The 22,344-nt window shown below is 48.0% G+C and overlaps 1 protein-coding gene and 2 pseudogenes across 2 annotated transcripts; all 3 read left to right on the top strand.

Annotated features, from left to right (window-relative positions):
• Positions 1–371: 371 nt before the first annotated feature.
• On the top strand, positions 372–11,798 carry LMO2 (LIM domain only 2). 2 transcript variants are annotated; one of them, XM_037040484.1, is made up of 4 exons: positions 372–553; positions 1,323–1,545; positions 5,909–6,124; positions 10,829–11,798. In XM_037040484.1, the coding sequence occupies exons 2-4, from the start codon at positions 1,505–1,507 to the stop codon at positions 11,046–11,048; spliced, it is 477 nt and encodes a 158-aa protein (XP_036896379.1). In that variant the 5' UTR covers positions 372–553; positions 1,323–1,504; the 3' UTR covers positions 11,049–11,798. The 2 variants fall into 2 exon arrangements, with proteins under 2 accessions (XP_036896379.1, XP_036896378.1); XM_037040483.1 differs by lacking the exon at positions 372–553 and adding an exon at positions 928–1,199.
• A 2,533-nt stretch (positions 11,799–14,331) lies between these two features.
• On the top strand, positions 14,332–14,425 carry LOC118983228 (uncharacterized; annotated as a pseudogene).
• A 314-nt stretch (positions 14,426–14,739) lies between these two features.
• LOC118983202 (60S ribosomal protein L12-like) lies at positions 14,740–21,748 on the top strand (annotated as a pseudogene).
• The last annotated feature ends 596 nt before the right edge of the window (positions 21,749–22,344 follow it).

Raw genomic sequence — 22,344 nt, 5'->3', positions numbered from 1 at the left:
AAAGTTTTGGTTATACAGAAGGGCAGACTGTGAGCCTCCTCCTCTCCCCTCTGTATCTCCTCCTTCCTCCTAGAATGTTCCCTTGAGGTTGGAGGGGGAAACCTGAACTCCAAAATCAAGTCTGGCTTTTTTTCCCTTTCCCTGACCCAGGACAAAAATCATGTCTTGATCATGGCGCTTGATCACTGGAAAGGCACTTTCTCTGTGCAGAGTATTACTGGCACTTTACAGGGGCCAGTTTAACCGCAGGAGTCCGATATTTGAAAAGATGCTGAGGGAGGGAATTCGGCCACCAGCAGCTGGAAGGAGACTAGACCAGCGTGGTCCCTCCCAGCCACCCTCCCCCTGGGATTAGCTGCCCTAGCACACTGCTCAGGCGTACCCGGCCGGTGCGGTCCTGCTCACGCAGCTCCAGCCTCCCGTCTGGAGCGCGGGCGCAGTCACCAGCCCGCAACCTGCAAAGCCGCGCTGCGCCGGGCATCGCCGCGCACAGCATTCGCGGACCTGGGACCCCCGGACGGGCGCCAAAGCCACTCGGCACGCTTGCATTTCTGTAGGTGCTTATTTCACGTTCTTGTCTTTTTTCTCTTCCTTGAACGTCCCGCTGGTTACTTTCAGCCATAGTTAACCAAAAGGGAAACGCCGAAGAGGGGAAGCCCTGAGAACGATTAGGGGCAACCCAGCCGCCTCTCCAAGGAGACGTGTTCACTGAGCGACTCTTCCTGTCCCCGTCGCTGGCCCCTTTAAGAAGCCAAGTCTGTCCTGCTGCTGCCGCTGCTGCCGCTGCTGCTGTTTGTACTGCAAATCCCCAGGAGCCCCATTTAAAAAAAAAAAAAGGAAGAAAAAAATAGCGGGGGTGGGGGGGTACCGGGCAGCTGTCTCTTTAAATGTGATTTCCTTCTATTGTATTTGAATCGTGATCAGGAAAAGGAAATGAAACCAGAGACAGAGGGAAGCTGAGCGAAAATAGACCTTCCCGAGAGAGGAGGGAGTCGGGGGAGAGAGGCAGGGTCCCCTCCCCGCCCCCAGGCCGCCGCCCCCCACCCCTTGCCCCCGGCGGCGAGCTGCGCGCCGGGACCCTGGCGGAAGGTGCAGGGGCTCCGGGCGGACGCGCACCATCCCGCGGGCGGCGCGGAGCGGGCGACAGCGCGCGAGCTGAGCCGGACCGGGCGGCGGCGGCGGCGGGACCGGGATGGAAGGTTAAGTCCTGTGCAGCAGCAGCTGCTGCAGCCGCCCGGGGCCAGGCTGCGCGCTCGGGTCCCCGCCTCGGCCGCAGCGCGCTGGCAGCCTGGTGATTCGCTCTCTCTCTTTGGCGTTTGAAGGGAGCGCGGTGACTGTCCTTGAGCGCGGAGGGGCGAGCTCACCGCCGGCGCGCCCGAGCAAGAAGAGGCGCAGGAGCGGCGGCGGCGCCCGAGCACCGGAGGGGGTCCGAGCCCCAGCAGCTGGCCAGCTCCGAGCCACAAAGGGAGCGCCCCCGCTGCCTGGCACGCCACCTCCCTCCCCAATGTCCTCGGCCATCGAGAGGAAGAGCCTGGATCCGTCTGAGTAAGTGTAGCGCCCCTGCCACCTACCGTGGCCACGGCCTCGTGCCGGGGGCAGTGGGATGGCGCCGGTGGCCAGCCAAACGGCTCCAGGTGCGCGCCCGTAGCTTGCCCTTGGCTCCTTCTGCCTCGAGCGGGGCTCCCCCTTGCCCGTGGTGACTCCGGGGGCGGGTAGCAGAGACAGGGGGTCAGCCAGGAGCCTTTGCGCCCCCCCCCCGCCCCGGCTACCCGGGACGCTTCCCGAAGCCCCCTCGGGCCAGAAAGTTTACACCAGAGCGGGCACAGGGGGAGCTTGGAAGCGCGCAGGTGCAATCCCGAGAGCGTTCAGGGCTTGATTCTGTTCCCTGCTCCCCTTTCGCTCCTTATCGGACCCCTTTCTCTTTGTCCATTTGGCCCTGGAAAGGGGAACATTCCAGTGGAGGCTTCCCGAGTCTCCTACGGCCCCCCTCCGGGTCCGCAGGTGGAGCAGCAGCCAGCAGAGCCAGGGACCGGAGGGGGCGGGGTGGGGGGCGGTGTGCGAGTCCAACTCGGAGCTCGCTCTGGCCTCCGGAGACTTTGAAGCACGTAAATCCGGAGTTTATCTGGGTACGTGTACCACGCCCCACCCTTCAGGGTCCTCCGATGGGGGCCTGTGAACCTCAAAAGTTAGTATACATTTTGTGTATAGGTGAATATTTGGGGGGAGTCGCAGTCTCACCGCTGTTATTACAGCCTCAAAGGGGCTTGGGGTCAGAGAACCAGAGCTCTAACGAGTATTTGCCGCGTTTGTTTTCTGAGCCTCTTACTAGTTGGAAGTGTTTCCCTGTCCCCAGGCTGTGTACCCCAAGTCCACTCCTTAGTGTTAACCTGGGGAGAAAGGGCTGTTTAAAATACCGTGTTCCCATCAGCGCACATGCCCTTAAGATTCATTAGCTGTCTGGTTTTGAGAATTTTTATTCCTTTGAAGTCCCCCATCTAATCCTTTGAAGGGCTTTGTTACACAGACCAAAGGAGCTGGTTAATGACTTGTCCATTTGTGCTTTTAAGAGGCATTTGTTTTGTTTTGTTTTCTTTCCCTTTCCTGTTTTAAAAGAATCGTGCTTTCCTGATTGAAGTCTCCCCTCCCCCGCCCATTTCAGCCTTCTGTGGTGTTTATATACCTGGGTTTTACCCTCAGTTGCCAGCATAAAAACTCAGCATGTTCTCATAAAACACAGGAAGTACCAGGATCCAGTGAGAATATAAACATCACTATTCAATCTGCAAGGTTCAGGCACCAGTTCTATAAGAAGCTAGGTTTGTTCTAACAAAAAACAGCTTCCTTACACTCTCCGGAGAAAAAAGAGTGCACACACACACACACACACACACACAGTGAGGTTTAAAGGATGTTTTGGTGATTTGCTCACTTTTTTTTTTTAAACAAACCTAGAATCACAACTTTGCTCTGAGTTTTCAAAGCCTGGGCAAAGACCATAGTAATACCATAAGAGTGAATTGGATAAATGGGTGCCTAATGCCTTTTCGATGAGCAGAACTTAGTCTCTAATCCTTTTATTAGAAAATAAATCTGGAGGTTTCAGTTCCCTGAAGGAAGTTTGCCCTTTTCAAAGTTTGTGCTCTTTCACTGAGATTGAAAATGGAAACACCCTGACCTGCCCACGCAGCAGGCCCCTGCCGGGGGATGCTCCTCTGCTCCATTCCACGCTCCATCCACCCTGTGCCCAAGGAGGAGAAGCTGTAATGGGAGATGGGCCAGCTAGTCGAGGATTACTGCAGCGCGCTTTTCCCCCCTCTCTCTCAGAAATTTTCAAGAAATTACCCCAGAAATCCAGCATGAAGTGTATTCAGATACAATATTCCGTTCTAGGCTCTAGGGCAATATAAAATATTAATTTGAAGGTGAATCCCACTCAGTTATTGGCTCGGAACATCCACCAAAAAAATAATGCGATATCGTCACTAATTATAGAAAGACAGAGAGAGCCAATATCTTCTCCTATCCTTTCCGATCTTAGGCCATCACAATAGCTAGCGTTTTGCTTATTTAGTATGATTAATGTGGGGCCACTGTTCTGCCAGGTGCTTCACTGTGTACTTATTCAAAGCCAAGTTGGGTCAGTAGGATCAGCATCTCCAAATTACAGATAAAAATTTGCCTAGACATATGCAAATGAAATATTTAGGCAGGAAGACAGCCAGAATTCATAAACATAGAGGTTTTCTCTGCCATGCAGTCAGTGGCCCAGCACCTCCCAGTGAGTAACAAGAGCAGTTCATTTTAATTCCAGGCGGTTTTGCACCAGCTAAGTGCAAATCCTCCTCTTTCACAGTTGGTTGGTAGCATCAACATCAGGGCATCCAGCAGGGCTGAGGTTCCCTCGGTGTTTTAAAAAGCCCCAAGTAAGACCAGGGGCTGTGGAAAGAGAAGAGAGGCAGTTCTGAGTCGATGCACATGAAAATGCTGGGGACATTATTTTTGCAGAAGGGAGAATTGGAAGTCCTTATGTCTAACCTGTGGAAACAAAGAAAAGCAAGTCAGGCTTCAGTGAACTCTTAAAGCTGAAGTCTTGAGTGTTTAAAAGAAGACTGGCTTGGGTTTCCCATTTCCTTGTTCTAAAAGGAGATAAGCTCATGAAGGATCCTTATACTCAATCTGCAAAATGTGGGCTTGGTTTTAGTACTCCCCACCTATTCACAGGGCAGCGTGCCCTGTGCAGACAGAGTCACCGGAAGCTGTCCAGAGTGTGTGCTGACACTGAGTCCTGAGCCCTGAAGTGTAATGGTGCTGAGCTCTGTGGGCACAGGCCCTGGTCAGTGAGCACACGCTAGGAATGGGACACAGAGTTATACCCTCGAGGTGCCCAGGGGGAGAGTCCCTTTTGGGAATTTCACAGTTGGAATCAGGTCCATTTAAAAAAAACACACACACACAATAGATATTTTAAAAATAGATTTATGTTTGAATAAGGTTCCAAGAGCACTTGTTCATTGTTAAAAATCAACAGGTACTGGGGTTTTCCTATGTCCCGTTTGGTGCTAGAAACATTTCTTCTGTTTATTTTCTCTGGGCAAATAATGGTATTTATTTTAAAGTGTAAAAGCAGAAATACTCAGATTCAAGCGAAGCAAAGGCGGAAGCTGTGTGCCTCTCTAATGGGAGGAACGCACGCCACCGGCTCACTACCAACAGCAGCCTGCACGCAGATGTGAGGGTCTAGTCGTCTTTCGCTCCCTTGAAAATGATCGTTGCCTCTGCCCCGTTTTCTTGCCTGAGTCCACCTTATCCACACCAGCTTAGCTGTCGTAAAAACTTTCACGTGCAGGAAGGTCTATCTGATGTCCTGTCTAAGTTTGGCAATGGCTCTAACACCTGCGATTTTTCTCCAGGGATTTATTAGGTAAGAAGGATGGGATAAGAAGTTTCTGTTACAAACATAAAATAATAAAATAAAATAATGAGACTTTCTGTTATATCCTGCTGGAATTTTTATCTTGGAAAGAGAGAGCAACCTAAAATAATTTTTGCTCACTTTCTCCTTTCTTCCTCACCTCCGCTTTTGTGCAGTTGGGAAGGGCCTGGGGTAGGATGGCAGGTAGATTCCACGTGGAATTCGCAGATTTTTAGCTCCGTAGATAGTCGGCTGACCTGGCAGCAAGCAGCTGTTTTCGTCCAAGTACCTCTTCTGGGGTTCGGCAGTGTGCTTGGGTCCTGGGGGTGGAGGAGGAAACAGAAATGCGGAGATGGAGAAGGGGAGTGGGAGGGGAGAGTGGGAAAGAGAACAGACCAGAGGTGTGGGAGTGGTACTGGGCTGTGGGTGACGGGGTAGGGGAGCCAGGACCACCTACAGTCGCCTTGTGTATCTCAGAGCCCAGCGTTTACTTCTTTTTCTTTTTTAGTCCTCACCTGAGGACATGCTTACTGATTTTTAGAGAGGGGGGAAGAGAGGGAGAAGGAAAAGGGGAGAAACACTGAATTGTTGTAGAAGAGAAACATCGATGTGAGAAAAAGACATGGATTAGTTGCTTCCAATACAACTAATTGGAACACAAGTACTGGATTGAACACACAACCTAGGTATGTGCCCTGACTAGGAATCGAACCCACAACCCTGCAGTTTGCAAGATGATGATGCCCAGCCAACTGAGCCAAACTGGTGAGGGCTTGCATTTACTTATTAAAAGATCTAAGAGATAAGGTCTAGCTCTCTCCTATCCTAATGTCTGGCAGGGCCTCCCTGCGGTCCAGCCTGTGGGTCCCGTCCATTCTTTATGTTCCCGACAGGCAATTGAGTGACATTCACTGTTGGCCCAGAGGGATTCTCCACCAGGGTTGCTTGTCTCACCAAAATGCGGTGGTTGTCCCTAATGCTTGGCCTTCTTTCAAGGGAGCCCGTGGATGAGGTGCTGCAGATCCCCCCGTCCCTGCTGACATGCGGAGGCTGCCAGCAGAGCATCGGGGACCGCTACTTCCTGAAGGCCATCGACCAGTACTGGCACGAGGACTGCCTCAGCTGTGACCTCTGCGGGTGCCGGCTGGGTGAAGTGGGCCGGCGGCTGTACTACAAGCTGGGCCGGAAGCTCTGCCGGAGAGACTACCTCAGGTATCCTGGGCCCACCAGCGCGGGGCCCTCAGCAGGGGCCGGGCTGGCGCGCCATCTGAGTCTGGGCCGCTGTCCTGGCTCCCGCTACCTGCCAGAATGAGGTCAGGCTGCAGCAGCCGCGTCTCCGCTGCCCCATGCAGAGAAGCAGTGGGCGTTGCTTCCTGTTTGAGAAGCATGTTTTCATCCATCTCTATGGGGGAAACACTAATTGTTTAAAGGCAACAGAATGATAAATGCAAAATCCAGGACACTTTGAACATTTGAGGTTGGGCTCTTAGGAGCTCATTTAATGCTTCAGAGCGGTACCGATGGGTTATAAATATTCCTTTGTATGACTCCAATATGATGTGAGGAGAAACTTAAAAATAGAAAGCGTGCTCCCGCCAGGGCGCACCCAGAATTTGCCTGCCGCTGCAGGAGGGCCCTGAAGTCAGCTGCCGGCTTGAGCCCCAGCACCGCTGCTTCCTAGTTCTGTGACCTGGGGCAAGTTACTTAGCCGTCCTAAGCCTCAGTTTCCTTCCCTGTAAAACGGGGTCATAGTAATACCTGCTTCCAAGGAGGAGAGGTGGTGCCTAAGGATCAAAGAAATGTCAGCTGCTCTGGTAACTAACATTATCACCAGGACATTTCCTGTCTAAAGGACAAGAAGGGGGAGAAGGGAGGGGCGGGTGGGCACCACACCCACGCAGACAAGCCCGGGGGCAGCTGCGGTGCTCCAGGTCGTACAGACTATTGGCCATGGGAATTTTCTGGCGCTCAGTGAGAGCCTTTGCCCGGAATGTGCTGGCATTTTCAGTGTCACGTTAGCTGCTGTGGGGGTAGCTCTGTGCCCTCTACTGCCACAGCTGCTCGAGTGTGGAGCCGTGAGTTTTTTGCCATCTTCCTGGGGCAGAGCATCTGTGGAGCATGCAGCCCTCATACATTATTGGGACCACCCAGCTCTGCGCAGCTTGTTTAGACTCCAGTGCCCTTGGCTGCCAAGCCAGCTCTTCCTCCCCAGCCTGCCCACAGAGCATTTTACATTAAAAAATATATATGCAGGCAATTTCACAGTGAAGGAAGCTTATCTGTTTACCGAGAGACTGATGGAATAAGCTTTTTCCCCCCCTAAATTCCCCGACAAAGTCCTCGCAAATTTGGTGGTTTAGAGAAAATAGGGAGGGTTTTCAATGATCGTGATTACCATTTTGGTCAATTTTCGTGTAAGTTATAAGAAAATAGAACCGGGATAAATAGAGACCTGATTTTGCCCTCTGCCAGTTTGCCAAGTTGCCGCAGCGAGCAGACGGGCGAGTGATTCCCATTGGGCCCCTGACTACATCCCTGTCAAATCATTTGAATCTTATTAAACGAAGTGCAGCCAGAGTAAGGTCAGAGGAGCCCAGGCTTCTCCCTATCTCCACGGTTTTATGTAACATTCAAGAATAAATCCGGTGCTGCCTGGGCTTGTTAATCTTTTCCATTTTTAAAAAGGAGAGAAAGGAATAGTCTGGGAGAACCCAGTGTTAATTAACTTGTGTCTTGGTGACATGAAATAATTCTTCTCCCTGCTACATTCCTAGGCAACATGTTAATTAACTCTGTGTTAGTACAGGCATTTTCAGACCTCCTTTAATAGTATTTATATTATTGTTATTAAAATGGGCAGGAGAAGGCTTAAGATGAGACACCTCTTGACAGAGGAGGGAAAAAAATTCTTTCTTCTTCAGGGATGGCCTCTTAGCCATGGACTTGTTTATCTGCCTTTGTAAGGCAGTGCCCTCAAAAGGGCACGTCGGAGGGGTGACTCAGTGGGCCTTGTAGTGGCAGTCAGCTTTTCCCGTTGGGACAGCTTCTCCTGAGGATCTCCAATGGCCGACTGGCCAGTGACAGCCTTTTTCAGACATTTTGCCTGAAATAGTCACGAGATGCCAGGCAGAGCCTAAACCCTGTGCTGCTGTGTTGTGCTTGTTCTGCGTGCCTTGCGTGGTTGGGAACCGAACAGTAGCTGTCCACCTGAGTGTGGGCCCAGCTCCCCTCCGGCCCCTTCTTACCAACTTTTGTGTGCGGAGCACCCACCACCTTCCAGGGGTTTCACGTTCAACAGCCGGCCCCTGCACCTGTTGTTAGAGCCAGAAGCATGCTCACGCCCTACCCCCAGCCCCCGGGCCCCCAGAGTGCCTTCATCGATGACCCCAATGACCGGTGCTGCAGCAGCACCAAAGTCACAGCCTTCGCTGGGTAGCCTGGAGACAGAACTTACACCGCAGAGTCCCCTTGCTGTCTGGCTAACTGATGCCCTGCCCCCCAGCATTCCCCCCACCCCACCCCAGGGACTCTGCCTGAGATGCACATTGGGTTGCCTTCCTCCTCTTCTGTCTGGGGCTCCTGGCCAGCTAACTGGTTTCCCGAGAAAACATCCTCAGTAACTCCCCACCTCACGCTCTGCTTCTGGGATACCCAGCCTAAGGCACCGATTCTCAGTGCTAGAGATGAATGTTCAAGGTCGATGTAAAGTCCTAGTTCAGGGGCGTCAAACCCATTTTAACCAGAGGCCACATCAGCCTCCTGGTTGCCTTCAAAGGGCTGAAATAATTTTAGGACTGTATACCTGTAACTACTCGTTAACTATTAAGGAGTTAGAATTATATTCGGCTCTTCGATGGCAACCGCGAGGCTGATGTGGCCCCAGTGAAAATGAGTTTGACACTCCTGCCTCAGTGTGTGTTTCTACAACACTACTCGATCTCAGACTGTCTGAGCTGGGAGGGGCTGCAGGGAGAGGCCGGACCTTCCGGTCCCCTCGCTTAACACACAAGCCAGGAGAGAGGAGTCCCATGCTCCCGGGCACCTGGCTTTAGTTAGAGGTGATGCTAACTGACCTGAACCCATCTCCCAAATGTTGCTCCTTCGGTCCTTCCCTTCATTAGCTGCCTGATGTGTATCATAATTTACCCCCGACTTCCCTTTAATAAACGCTCTCCTTCCTTAAGGGTCGCACCCCCAGGAGGTTGGCTTCGTTTTACACACACTGCTTTGTGGGTGGCTTAACCTTGTTCAGGCCCAAACTCAACCTACTGAACAGTCAGGAAACCAGAGCTGCCTTCCCACTCTGTGACCTCCAAGATGGCAGTGCCCTGCCGCTCCACCATCTGCTATGTTGGGAGGAATGTTCTCCCCCAGTAATGAGTTTGCTCCCAGGTGGTGCCTTGAAACTGCTCAGAGCTCTTCAGATGGAAGACGGGACACAGAGAAATGAGGTGGCCCTGGCTCTGACCGTGAGCTCTCTACCCACAGATCACGTTTTCTTGACCCCGTTAATTTTGCCTGAATGTTTCAAAATTTGTCAACTGCCCTCATCCCCCACCACAACCTCTCAGAATGTACCAGTCTATTGATTCTGTGTTATTATGAAGTGAATAAGAACTTCCGATAAGAACAAGCATTTACCTAAAGGTTTACGTGGCGAGGACCTGCTAATACGCCGTTATCAGGCACGTGTGAAAATGACCTTCTGCTGCGAGACTGGCATAGTTGGGAACACCTGAGATGTGTTCAAACACAGCCAGGTCGGCTTAGCTTTGGCATAGTCCCGTGGACCCTTCCAACAGCGGAGTGCTGGGGATGCCTTGGTCACTGCCGTTTCAGGAGCTCACAGGAATCAGAGGCTTCCCAGAGTCACGTGGGTACTCAGGGGGCATCCTGGACGGAAGCTGGGTCTTCTGATTCCAATACTGGTGTTACTCCACTCCTTCAGGCTGCTTCTCAAACTTCCAGAGTCACCTGGAAGTGCTCATGCACGCAACAAATGCTGGGCCCCCTCCAAAGAGTGTCTCGTCCACGGGAACCTGAGAATGCACGTGGCTCACAGGTTCCCAGGACCACTCTTGAGAAGCACCGTACGAGGCTCCACTGAATTTCGTCCCCCGCGTTGACCCTGAATGTTGCTTGAAATACTCAGTGACTGATCTACTGAGACTTAGGAGAGTCTTGGTTTCAATGTCAGAAGAGAAGTTTCTCCAAAGATTCACAGCAACGGGGCTGCAAGGGCCTCGAATCAAGAGCTTCCATTCAGTGTGGAGAGACGCCCTTTGTCCTCCAGATCTCTGAGGCATGAGCAACTGCGCCCTGTGCCTTCCATCCAGCTCCCTCTGTCTCCCAGGAGCTGGGGTCCCAGTGGACTGTCAAGTGGAGTGGCCTGGGTAGCTTAGGGAGGAATTCAAGATCCACCCTCCCCACGGTTGGAGTGAGTGGCTGTCGACATGATAGAACTTGGGAGCCTCTGAAAGATGCCCATTTAGTTACATTCCTGGTCAATTCCCTCTCAGAGGGTCCCCGGGGGTTGACTCCAGCTTCTCTTCTAAAATGAAAGCCCCCCTGGGAGGGGACACATGACCCGTGCCTAACCTCCTCACTTAGATGCTTCAGCTGAGTCTTCCCCACAGAGGAGGGGCCGGGGCGAGCCAGAGGCATGGAGAATGTGCTGCAGGCGGGGAGAGAGCTCAGACCAGGGACAGGTTATGCGAGGCACAAATGCCACCGATTACTGTTTCCTCCCAGAGCACCCCTGCCCTGCAGGGAAGACTGCCGGAGTCGGCCCCCTGTCTGTGCCCAGCTCCTCCTTGCTCCCTGGCGTCTTGGGAATCCAGCCTGTTTCACAAGCCCTTTCTCCCACTGTCTCTGCCACTGGCTTTCTTAGCTTCTCTTGCTTTTTTTCCCCTCCAGGCTTTTTGGCCAAGATGGTCTCTGTGCCTCCTGTGACAAGCGGATCCGTGCCTATGAGATGACGATGCGGGTGAAGGACAAAGTGTACCACCTGGAATGTTTCAAGTGCGCTGCCTGTCAGAAACACTTCTGCGTGGGCGACAGATACCTCCTCATCAACTCCGACATCGTGTGCGAGCAGGACATCTACGAGTGGACTAAGATCAACGGGATGCTCTAGGCGTCTTTGGGGGGGGAGGGTTCGCTGAAATCACTGTCTCCGTGAGGGTCTTCACTCTTAGGCACTTTGGGGATTTGAGGGTGGGAGGAGGCATTTCTTAGGGGACACAGCATCGAAGTGACATAACGCAAAGAGGGACACCTAAATGTGACCCAATGGGCAGCCTTTAGGGAGGACTTATGGACTACACAGCCTACCCATAACAACTGACATGATTAGGGGAGGAAAGGAGCTTTTGAGGAGGGACAAGCGTCGTGCTGTCATGAAGGAATGTCACCTCTACAGTTAGGGAGCTGTGGAAAGGTGTGCTATGACTCTGGCCCTTGAAACCTAGAGACGTGCAATTGATCTCTCTCCTTCCTGGCTTTTGTGACAGCCCTGTTCTAATCAGTGTCCTCTGCACAACGGAAGGACAGAGGGAAGTGACCATCCTTTTTCTCCTGGCCACCTTCCCAAGGCCTTAAGCTTTGGACCCAAGGGAAACAGCATGGAGACACATTTCAGTTGAGAATGGGAACAGCCACCTTCGAACCAAACAATTATTTAAAGTGACACTGACGAAACACAGTTCTTAGATACCTTAGTTTTGAGGCGAGGAGTTCCACAGATTGTTTCTATACAAAATGTAAATCTGAAAAAGAAAAGGTCGTTCAACTATTTTATTACCTTAGATTATATCAAAGTATTCGTTGTGTGTAGCTAAAAAAAGGAAAGAAAACCTCTGTGGACAATAAAAACGACAGCCTAAAACACAGTGGTGTTTGTTTGATAATGACGTACAATTGGGGGTGTCAGAAAACCGTCTTTTTTTTATACTGTAAAGGAGAAGTAAATAAGCAATTTACTTTGAGGTCAAATAGAAACTTCGGTTTATTGCTAGGGTTTGTACAAGGCAGGCACATTTCTATATTACTAGCAATTATATAACAGGTCATCGTGGAGCTCCGAGGGATGCAGAATAATTAAATCCGTGTTGTAAAACGTGCGTTTCCCTTCAGCATCGTATAGAAGGAACGGAAGGCAAGATCATTGCCTTTGGGAAACCTGTAACCTAGAAAGGACACAAACACATAAAACAGATTCCCTTTGGGAGAGAAGGTAATTACCTAGTTTGAAATGTGGCAAAGATGCTGAGCTTGACACTTCGATTTTCCAAGACGTGTGTCTCAAGGTATTTTATGACAAGTGGTTGAGAGGACCTTACTTTGAGGATTTAAAGCAGACACGTTCCCTGGTGCTTTTTTTGATTTCTGCCCAGCCAGGTCGCGGCATGAATGGACTTTGAGCGCCACCTGCTGGTCATCACCTCAGGCCTGCCCCAGTGAAAGACCAACCTTGGATGGATGGTTTAATAAAAATTGGCAAGCGCCAAGCAGTTTTAGGATAATTAATTATTAAGACATGAAACATGCATCTATTTCTACAGTTAGCTAATAAGGTATTTCTTTAAAACTTTCATCACTATGGTTTGGCTGGTGTTTTTCTTATTATAGAGGAGAAATAAGCAAGTGGTGACTCTCGGTCTGTAAAAGAGTTTGGGAAATCTGGCTGCTTAAGGCAGCCTGTTTAAAACAAATCTAATTAGCCCTGGCTGGCACGGCTCATTTGGTTGGAGTGTCATCCCATAAACTGAAGGGTTCGATTCCCCGTCAGGGTACATGCCTGGGTCACCGGTTTGGTCGCTGGTCCCGACACATGCAAGAGGCAACCGATTGATGTTTCTCACATGCCTGTTTCTCTCCCTCTTTCTCCCTCCCTTTCCCTCTTTCTGAAATCAATGAACACATCCTAGGGCGAGGATAGAAAGAAAAAGACAAAAGAGTTAAAAGGAAAAAAATCTAATTATATGGCATTTCAACTCAGGCGGCAAGTAAGGTGTGGCCAGTGAGTGGATGTGGTTTCTCAGATTGCAGTCCCGGAACCGGCAGTACCCTCATCACCACTTGAGAACTTAATAAAAATGGAGGTTCACGGGCTCTGCCCAAGTCAGAGTGAATCAGAAACTTTGGGGACGAGATCTGGTGATCTGAGCTGCAATCGGTCCTGCAGATGACTGTGACTCATGCTCAAGTAGGAGAATGGCTGTTCTCGAACCTCCCCTGCTAGGCAGGTCACACACTCAAAGTCGTTAACAGTTAACATCAGACACAAATGTCCACATGTGGACAAATGCTGCCCATGGTCCCTAAACCTAAAATCTTCACACAGTTTTGTTGCTCAGGTAAGAGCTGTCATCTACCAGATCAGTCACAGGTCTATACACTCGTTCAGTCACACCAGCGTTCATTATAATGGCCATGGTGGTAGATTTTATGAGCAGAATTAGGTGGAAATAGAAATGATTCTTGCTTTGGAAACATAAACTTCATTCTTTCTCCCCCAAATGCAATGCAACACATGTAAGATCCAAGAACGTAGCCAAGACCTTTGCCATCCTCAATGGAGCAGTCATTAACAGTGTCCCTATCTGGTAGAACCGTGAGTGCACTGACAGAGTGTTTGTGGCACATGACCCCAGGGGCCAAAATGTCTAACCCACAACTGATTTGAGAGGAAGGACAGGTAAGGGACTTCCTGGAAAAAAAAGATGGAGAGAGAGATAAAGACTTCCTTGGGGACCAGCTCCCAGAGCCCGTAGCAGTGATCCTTGCCCAAGTGTGTGACCCACGTGCCCTTGACCCAGAGTCAGGAGAGCCAGGGGCATGCTTCCTCCCCTGGCCCATGCCTTATTTCAGCAGAATGCTGGCGCATTCTGCTCCCTCTCACCTCAGTAACGTCTTATGCCCAGAACCAGCTTCCTTTTATTGCTGTCTCTAATATTACCACTGCTTCGCAGGGAATCTTAAAATCCCACAAAGTTAAGATAGAGCAGTGGCTAGGGACTTAATCATCTCAAGACTTGGAATTGAGTTGTGACGACACGACTTTTTACTTAACCGACATTTATATAACGCCACGCCAGGCATACTTCTAGGTACTTTGCAAATATTAACTCCTTTAATTGGCATGGCAGCCCCATGTGGCAGTTTCTATTTATTATCATCCATATGCTGCTGTTGTGGAAACGGAAGGCCAAACAGGTTGAGTGACTTGCCTAGGGTTCTGCAGCTAATAAATGACAGGGGTAGGCTATAGCTGACGGCCTTCACCTTGGGCTCTGCTGCCCCTCTCTGGGGCTCCCCTCCCTGAATCTGAAGTTTATCACCTCAAAAATAAAAATTAATACTTCATCCCCAGGGTATTTGAAAATACTGAGTTTAGTCTAATCAGAAACGTAACCAAAGTGCTTGCTTCGGCAGCACATACACTAAAATCAGAACGATACGGAGAAGATTAGCATGGATGACATGCAAATTCGTGAAGCGTTCCATATTTAAAAAAAAAAGAAAGAAACATAACCAAAGCACAATAATACAAGATTAGCACTGTAGGTCCTGGTCAGATAGCTCAGTTGGTTAGAACATCCCCCCAATACACCAAGGTTGTGGGTTCAATCCCCAGTCAGGGCACATACAAGAATCAACCAATGGATACATAAATAAATAGATCAGTAAATCAATGTTTCTCTCGCTCAACTCAATGAATTTAAAAGAATTTTAAACATCATAATAAATATATATAAAAAGTGCTATGAAAATACAAAGGGCCAATTAAAATTGGCCCAGGGGTGTCTATCTGAAGTCAAGAGAAAATGACATTTGAAATGACTCTGAATGAGGAAGAAGGTGACCCTGGCAAGGGCAAAAACTCAGAGACCTTGACCTTTCAGAACAAGGTGTCAGGTGAGCCCTGGTTTTTCATGGTGGTGGGGGTAGTACTGGTGGCGAGCTTTGGCTGGAGAGGGACCAGACCAACGAGTAGATAAATAGGGGAGATGGGTTCTCTAAGCATCTAAATCAAAACCCAGGAATCTCTGAGGGGCAAAGGAAGGAAGCAAGGGAGGCAAAAGATGGACCTGGAACATCTTTTTATACCAGAAAGTCAGGAAGTGTTAAAAAAATATAAATATAGGCATGTCAAAGGAACAAAAAAAGCCAGCTTGAAGGGGGCTATCAGTAGCCAAATCTGGAACGATTTGACTACCAAAATAATTAAGGAGAATAGCAAGGTAGAAACCACGGGGGAGAATACGTTGCGAGATAATACCAAGAGTAAATACATGGAAAAAGGGAGGGATCGTGTTTCCAGCAGAATCTTGAGTTCCAACCCGTAAATGTGAAGAGAGTGAGGGAGCTAGGAAATCACTTTGCAGCTATCACCGTAAGATGACAAAATCAAGCAAGGATGATCAAGAGCTGCTACATTTCAAAAAGAGAGAGCCAGATACGTGGATGTTCTTAACGTGCCTTCCCATACGCTGCTTACTGGTGGCAAGGGGGGAGGGGCGGAAGCAGTAGCAATGCCTGGGAGAGCTGGCTGACGCCTTGCACAGGTGACCAGTGAAGGGCAGGTGCACGCTGTGTGCCTCCAGATGTGGCCGCCTGCAAAGGACACGTGTCACTCTTTTTAGAATTCTGCCTGAGAATGCATGAGACAAATGAACAAACTCAAAATGATGAACTTCATACTTACAAAGGCAGGGAGTGAACTCTCTTCTTCAGACATGTCAACATCGTAAAAGATAAAGACAGGCTGTGGGAAGGTTCCAGATTAAAGAGGGCTAAGGAGACCTGACCTCTAACTCTGATAGTGCCTCTACGCCGAATCCAGTGCTGAACGGGGAGAAGAGCTCCACGGAACATCTCTGGGTCCACTGATAAAACTGGAGTGTGGATGGGTAGGTCAGTTCAAAGTATTGCACCAATGGTAAATCCAGGGCAGCTGAAAATGGGAGACAGTGACAGGGATACACGAGAAAACATCCTGGTTACGAGGAAATACACTCTGAAATATTTAGGAGGGGGAGGTCATGATGTATACAACATCCTCAACTGAGTGAGAAAAAAGTTGATGTGGGTATGTGTGTGTTTGTGGAGGGAGAGAGACACACACCAATGGTAAAGTAATGGGGCCGAAATGTTAATAGGAGGCCCAGGGAAAGGATACACTGGTGCACTGTTTTTTATCTTGCAGCTTTTCTCTAAGCTTGAAAGTATTTACAAACAAAAAGATTTTAAAAATTCATAAATGTGGGGTTTTTCTTATTTTGGGTTTTTGATTCAGTTAGGAGAAGGACAAGGAGATAAAGAGAGAGAAAATGCACTTTATAATACAAGGTCTATCCAGAAAGTGTCCAGCCATGAAATGTGAAAAATAGAGACGTTTATTGAAGAAGATACAAGATACAAGAAACACTGTACACAGGACGATGATGCCTCGGTCCCCTTCACAGTAGGCACCTTGGGGCCTCGAAGTTGTTTCTCCCAGCAGATTTCCCACCATTCGCAACACTCTGCCAAGTCCTTTGTTGGATTCGCCATCAGCTGCCCCGTCGTATTCTCCTGAATCTCGTTCATGGTCTGAAGTCTCTTCCCTTTCAAAGGTGATTATAATTTGGGGAAAAGCCAGAAGTCACAGGGCACCAAATCTGGGCTGTAGGGGGAGCTGAGTCACGTGGGCGATCTGTTGTTTCACGAAAAACTCTGCAGGAGATGTGACGCCAGAGAAGGGACGTTGGGGTGCTGAAGCTGCCAATCGCCGGTTGCCCACAGCTGCGGCTGCTTTGCTGTATTGTCTCTCTCAACCAGCGAGGAATGTCGAGGCAGCACGCCTTATTAATGGTTTGGCCTGGAGGGATGTACTCGTGATGAACAACATCTTCCCAATCAAAAAACATAGTTAACATGGTCTTGATCGTGCTGTGAATTGGCCGCGCCTTCTTCTTTGTTGATTGCAGCCCGTACCTGTTCAACATTCTCAGGTGCTCTGCTTGTTGCAGGCCTTCCAGAACGTGGGTCACTTTCAACAGTTTCTCAACCATCTTTGAAGTGTTTGTGCCACACTTTTATCTGCACTGCACCCACTGCATCATCCCCGAAAGCCTTGTGAATCATCTAAATAGTTTCCATGGAGGAATGTTCAAGCTTAACACAAAATTGGATGCAGAGTCTTTGCTCTACTCGCCCAGTCATTTTGAATGCAACAGACACACAGTACACACGCTCACCCAACGGCATCTACCATCCCCACTGACTAGAACAGTACAGTTGTCATTGTTCACACGTGCGCCTTCCAGTCCACCCTCCTTGGCTGCCAGGTTACATCAATGTCACACAAATGTTCTCTTTCTTAACAATGGCTCTGCATTTTTCCAGACAGACCTCATGTATTACTATTCCTTTGTCATCATTTCAATGTACTTTGACCTTAGAAATGAAGGTCATTTACAAATACACACATGTGTCTCAAGCAAGTGATTCTCCCCAAACACACACACACTTGTGAATAATGTGGTTAGGAGGATTCATCAAGTGCCAAATTCTGAACCAGGTTATTTCTCAGCCTTACAAAATGAGCTTACTACAAACTCTTCATTTGCTTTGTAATGAGGATCAAGAGGAAATCCTCGGGCTCTGAAGCGCGCGTACCATCGGGCAGGGATCTAGGCTCTGAGGTTGTATGTGTTATGCCTAGATCTAAGAGTTCAGTCAAAAGACGTTTCAAAGCTCTAAAGTCATTTCCATTCTCTACCCATGGCTGTGTATGAATTCTCCCGGAAAATCATCATTTCCCTGAGTTAATAGACTTTTTGAAGCTAAATCAAGTCAATTTCCATTGTCCCATTGTGAAGCTTTTGAACCGAGCTCACTGAATTATCCTGTGGGATGGGCACCTCGAGGATGGCTTTGCAGGGATCCCGAGACAGCCCACGGCAGCAGCTTCCGCCCGTGCCAGCCCTTCCACCTGGCCCCACTCATTCTCCTTACCTAACGAGCAGCTCAAGGCAAACGCCCCCCTTAGATGTAGACTAGGGAAAGCAGATATGGAGGCAACGTGATACGATAGAAAGAACACTAACATGGAAATGAAAACCTGATTTTGCCCCTACTTAGGGATGTCTTCAAATTGACCTCAGTTTCCTCATTTGTGCAAGATTCCAATCTTAATATAACCGATAAAAATAAAGCATCCAAAGCATTTGCTAACCTGGACTTTTTTCATGGCACTTAACGTTACCTGACAAAACAAGAAGAGGTATAATGTAGAACAGTAATTTTTAGAGACAAGTGTGCTTGTGCTGGTCAGTCTTCTCATCTGTAAAATGGGGATAATAACACTTACATTCACATATTATTGCAAAAATTATGGGTAGTCTCTGTAAAGTAACAGGGTCAGTTCCTGGCCTTCTGGAACCTCCTGGAAATAATGCATGATGCATGCATTATTTCAATACACAGGTGTCGAGCATCTCGTGAATGCCAGGTGGGTGTTCTTGGCAGCGGAGATTCAGCGGTGAACAGGGCAGACATGATCCCTGTTACCACACGCTTACATTCTAGTTCGAGGAAACAGAAATAATTATGCAAAAGAATGAAAAAGTTTATTTTAGTGATAAATGAAATTAAAAATGAAATAGGACATCATCATAGAAAGTAAAGAGCTACAGAGTGAGGTTTTCATTTTAGGGTTGGGGGGGTCAGAGAAGGACTTGGTGGGCAAGCAACTGCGAGCAAGGTCCAGAAAGACAGAAAGGATCCATCCACACAAACACTTGGAAATAGAAGGCAAGTGTGAAGATCTCAAGCCAGAGCAAGCCTGGTGACTTCACAGAACACCGAGAAGTCTCAGAGGAACTGGAGAAGAAAGGTCATGCCTGAGGTCAATCACATAGGATCCTGTTGGTCTAGAGATGAGCTCGGATCTTCTTTGGAAGTGGAGTGGAAAGCATTTGGAATCTTTTAAACAGGAGAGTGACATACTAATCTGATTCATGTTTTAGAAGCTTGCCCTGGATGGTGTGGCTCAGTGGACTGAGTGCCAACCTGCAAATGGAAAGGTCACTAGTTCAATTCCCAGTCAGGGCACATGCCTGGGTTGTGGGCCAGGTCTCCAGTTGCGGGTATGTGAAAGGCAACCAATCGACAGATCTCTTGCACATCAGTGTTTCTCTTTATTTATTTCTCCCTCCCTTCCCCTCTCTCTCAAAATACAAAACTTGCCCTGGCCACTGTATGCATGTAGGACTCTAGGGAGACTTGGTGGGATACCATTGCCTAATCCAGGTGAGACAGTAAGGTGGCTGGAAGTTGGGTGTTTTTAATGAGGTAGGAGAAAAGTCGGCAGGTTAAAAATGTATTTCGGAGGAAACTACAATTACTTAGCAGGCACTAAAAAACGTTTTTATAATTTTATTATCAATACTACTAGTAGGAACTTCTTAACATTTGAACGTCATTTTTGTTTGTTTTTGCTAAAGACACGCTGTCTTCATGGTGTTTGTTGTTATGTAATTTACCATGTTCTCTAAGGTTTTACTGATTGGTTTGATCAGAAGAAATAAGCTGCTGAGAAAAAATTTTATTTGAAAATAGACAAAATCATGACCTGGTGGTTGAAGAAAAATATATAGTTGGTCTTAACTACTAGGGACATGATTTCATTAAAAAACAGTGGGAATCTTCTGACCCTGCCTGCCATGGCTCATAGCGAAACCAGGGTGCCCAGGGAGCATGCCCAGAACAACTGAACAGGGGAGGGTGAGAGGAGTCAACCCAGCTGGGAACAACAGAGAAATAAAATCCAAACTGGAGAATGCTTAGTTTAGTCAAGATGGTAGCCTAATACAAACTACGAAGTATAACTGCTGAATAAAGTAGATCCAAAGACATTTAAATGCAAAAATGAGCTGCAATAAAAACAAGTATAGAAAATACAGGTGCAGAAATACATGAAAGTCAGAAAAACTGTGGAAAGCTGACACTGAGATGCCCTGGGGGAGCTGCTGCCTGCAGTAGTGAGGCCACGCAGGGGTGAGAGGTCCAGACCGCTGTTGCCCTGGCTTGCGTGGCTCAGTGGCTTGGGCGTCATCTTGCAAACCAAAAGGTCACCAGTTTGATTTCCAGTCAGAGTACCTGCCTGGGTTGCGGGCCAGGTCCCCAGTTGGGGGCATGTGAGAAGCAACCCATCCATGTTTCTCTCCCTTTCTTTCTCCCTCCCTTCCATCCTCTCTAAAAACAAAAATAAATAAAATACTTTAAAAAATACTGCTGTCAAGTGAGAGATTGGTTCAACATTTGAAAATCGATCAGCATAATTTTCCATGTTAATACACCACATAACCAATAGATTAAAAAAGCATTTGATGGAATCTACTGCAGCAATGATGAAAACATTCATCCAGGTAGGAATGGAAGAGAACGTCCTTGGCCTAATCAAGAGCACCTGTGAAAAACTCACAGCTAAAATCAGACATGATGTGAAACACTGCATACTTTCACTGTAAGTTTGGGAGCAGGTGAAGGATGCCTACTCTCGCTACTATCATTTGACATTGCACTGGAAATTTGAACCAGTGAAATAAGGCAAGAAAAAACCAATAGGAAGCATTTGCATCAGAAGATGCAGTAAAACTGTCTTTTAATAAACAGGATGTCTAAGCAGAAAGTCTGAAGGATTCAAAAACAAAATACAACTGGAACTAATAAGTGAGTTTATCAGGGTAGTGGAACTACAAAAGTCAGTTGTACTTACATATGCTAGTAGTGAACAATCAGAAATTGAAAAAATGTGGCTAAATGCCCACACCAGAAGTAGAAGAAACAAAAAAAATGGAAAAACTCTATCTAAAAAAGCAAGAGATTATTAAACACTTAGGGATAGATTTAATAAAATGTTGCATACCCATGAACTGAGAACATTGCTGAGAACCATTGAAGAAGACCCAGATACATAAAGAGCAATTCTATGTTCACAGATATGAAGACTGTATATTTTTAAGTTGTTGATTCTCCATAAATTGATCTGTAGATTCAACACAATCCTAATCAAGATTCTAGAAAACTTTTTTAAGGGGTAGAAGTTGACAAGCTAATTCTAAAATTTGCATAAAATGCAAAGTCTCTAAATGGCCAAACAACTTGAAAAAAGCACAAAGTTGAGGAGTGCGTACTATCCAGTCAAGACAGTGTGATTGATCTTGGTGTGAGAATAGACAGCGGAGCTTTTTTGGCTCAGAGGAGGGGAGAGTGCAACTTTCTCTGGTCATCCCGAATCCCGGTTCATCCGACACCAGCAGCCTCCACCACGTCGCTGAAGTGCAACCCCAAAGAGATCAAAGTCGTTTCACCGGCAGGGAAGTCAGTGCCACGTCTGCCCTGGCCCCCAACACCGGCCCCCTGGGCTTGTCTCCACGACATCACCAAAGCAACCAGTGACTGGAGGACCTGAGGATCACAGTGAAACTGACCATTCAGAACAGACAGGCCCAGATGGAGGCAGTGCCTTCTGCCTCGGCCCTGATCATCAAAGCTCTCGAAGAACCACCACGGAACAGAAAGAAGCAAAAAAACATCAAGCACAGTGGGAATATCACTTTTGACGAGATCGTCAGCATTGCCCAGCAGAGTTGACACTGATCTCTGGTTAGAGAACTCTCTGGAACCATTAATAAAGAGATCCTGGGGACGGCCCATCTCTGGGCTGCAATGTCGATGGCCGCCACTCTCATGACATCGTAGATGACATCAAGGGCGGAGCAGTGGAGTGCCCAGCTAGTTAAGAACTACAAAGGAAAATATTCCAATTAAAGATCACTTAACGATTAAAAAAAAGAATAGACAGTGGAGCAAAGTTCCATCAATAATCCAGAAACACTCACACACACAGTCAACTATTTTTTTGATAGGATGCCAAGATAATTCAGTGAATCATTCAAATGTTCCTGAAATAATTGATAATCTATATGTAAAAAAGAGATAAATGTCAATTCTTCACACCACGCATAAAGACTAACTCACAATGAGTCATAGACCTAATATAGCACACGTAAAAAACTGTGTAAAGGGACCCACTTAAGCATGTAGCGGGAGCTGCCCTCCCAGAGGAGCTGCCTTGCCCGTCTCCTGCCTCGAACCGCGGGATGTTAAACCAGGTGAAACCACCTCTGAGTTGGGCCTAAAGCAACATGCGTCCTGAAGAACAGTTTGCAAGCATAACAAGGAAGCAGGTATTATGAATACAGGACTGTTGAATACTGGACTGGAAATTAAAAGCATTGTTTAGAATTAACATCGCTATGTTAGAGAAATAACTTCCTTCTATTGATGCAATTGCCCCCTTTCCTGGGCTCCTAAATGCCCCCTGCTTTGTCATTGGAACACTATTTGGGTTCCAATGAAGCGGTGCCATCCAAATGGCT

The sequence above is a fragment of the Sturnira hondurensis genome, unplaced genomic scaffold (genome assembly GCF_014824575.4).
Source record: "Sturnira hondurensis isolate 20B ecotype Veracruz unplaced genomic scaffold, ASM1482457v3 Scaffold0002638, whole genome shotgun sequence".
NCBI lineage: Eukaryota > Metazoa > Chordata > Mammalia > Chiroptera > Phyllostomidae > Sturnira > Sturnira hondurensis.
This window is presented reverse-complemented; position numbering and strand designations above follow the sequence as displayed.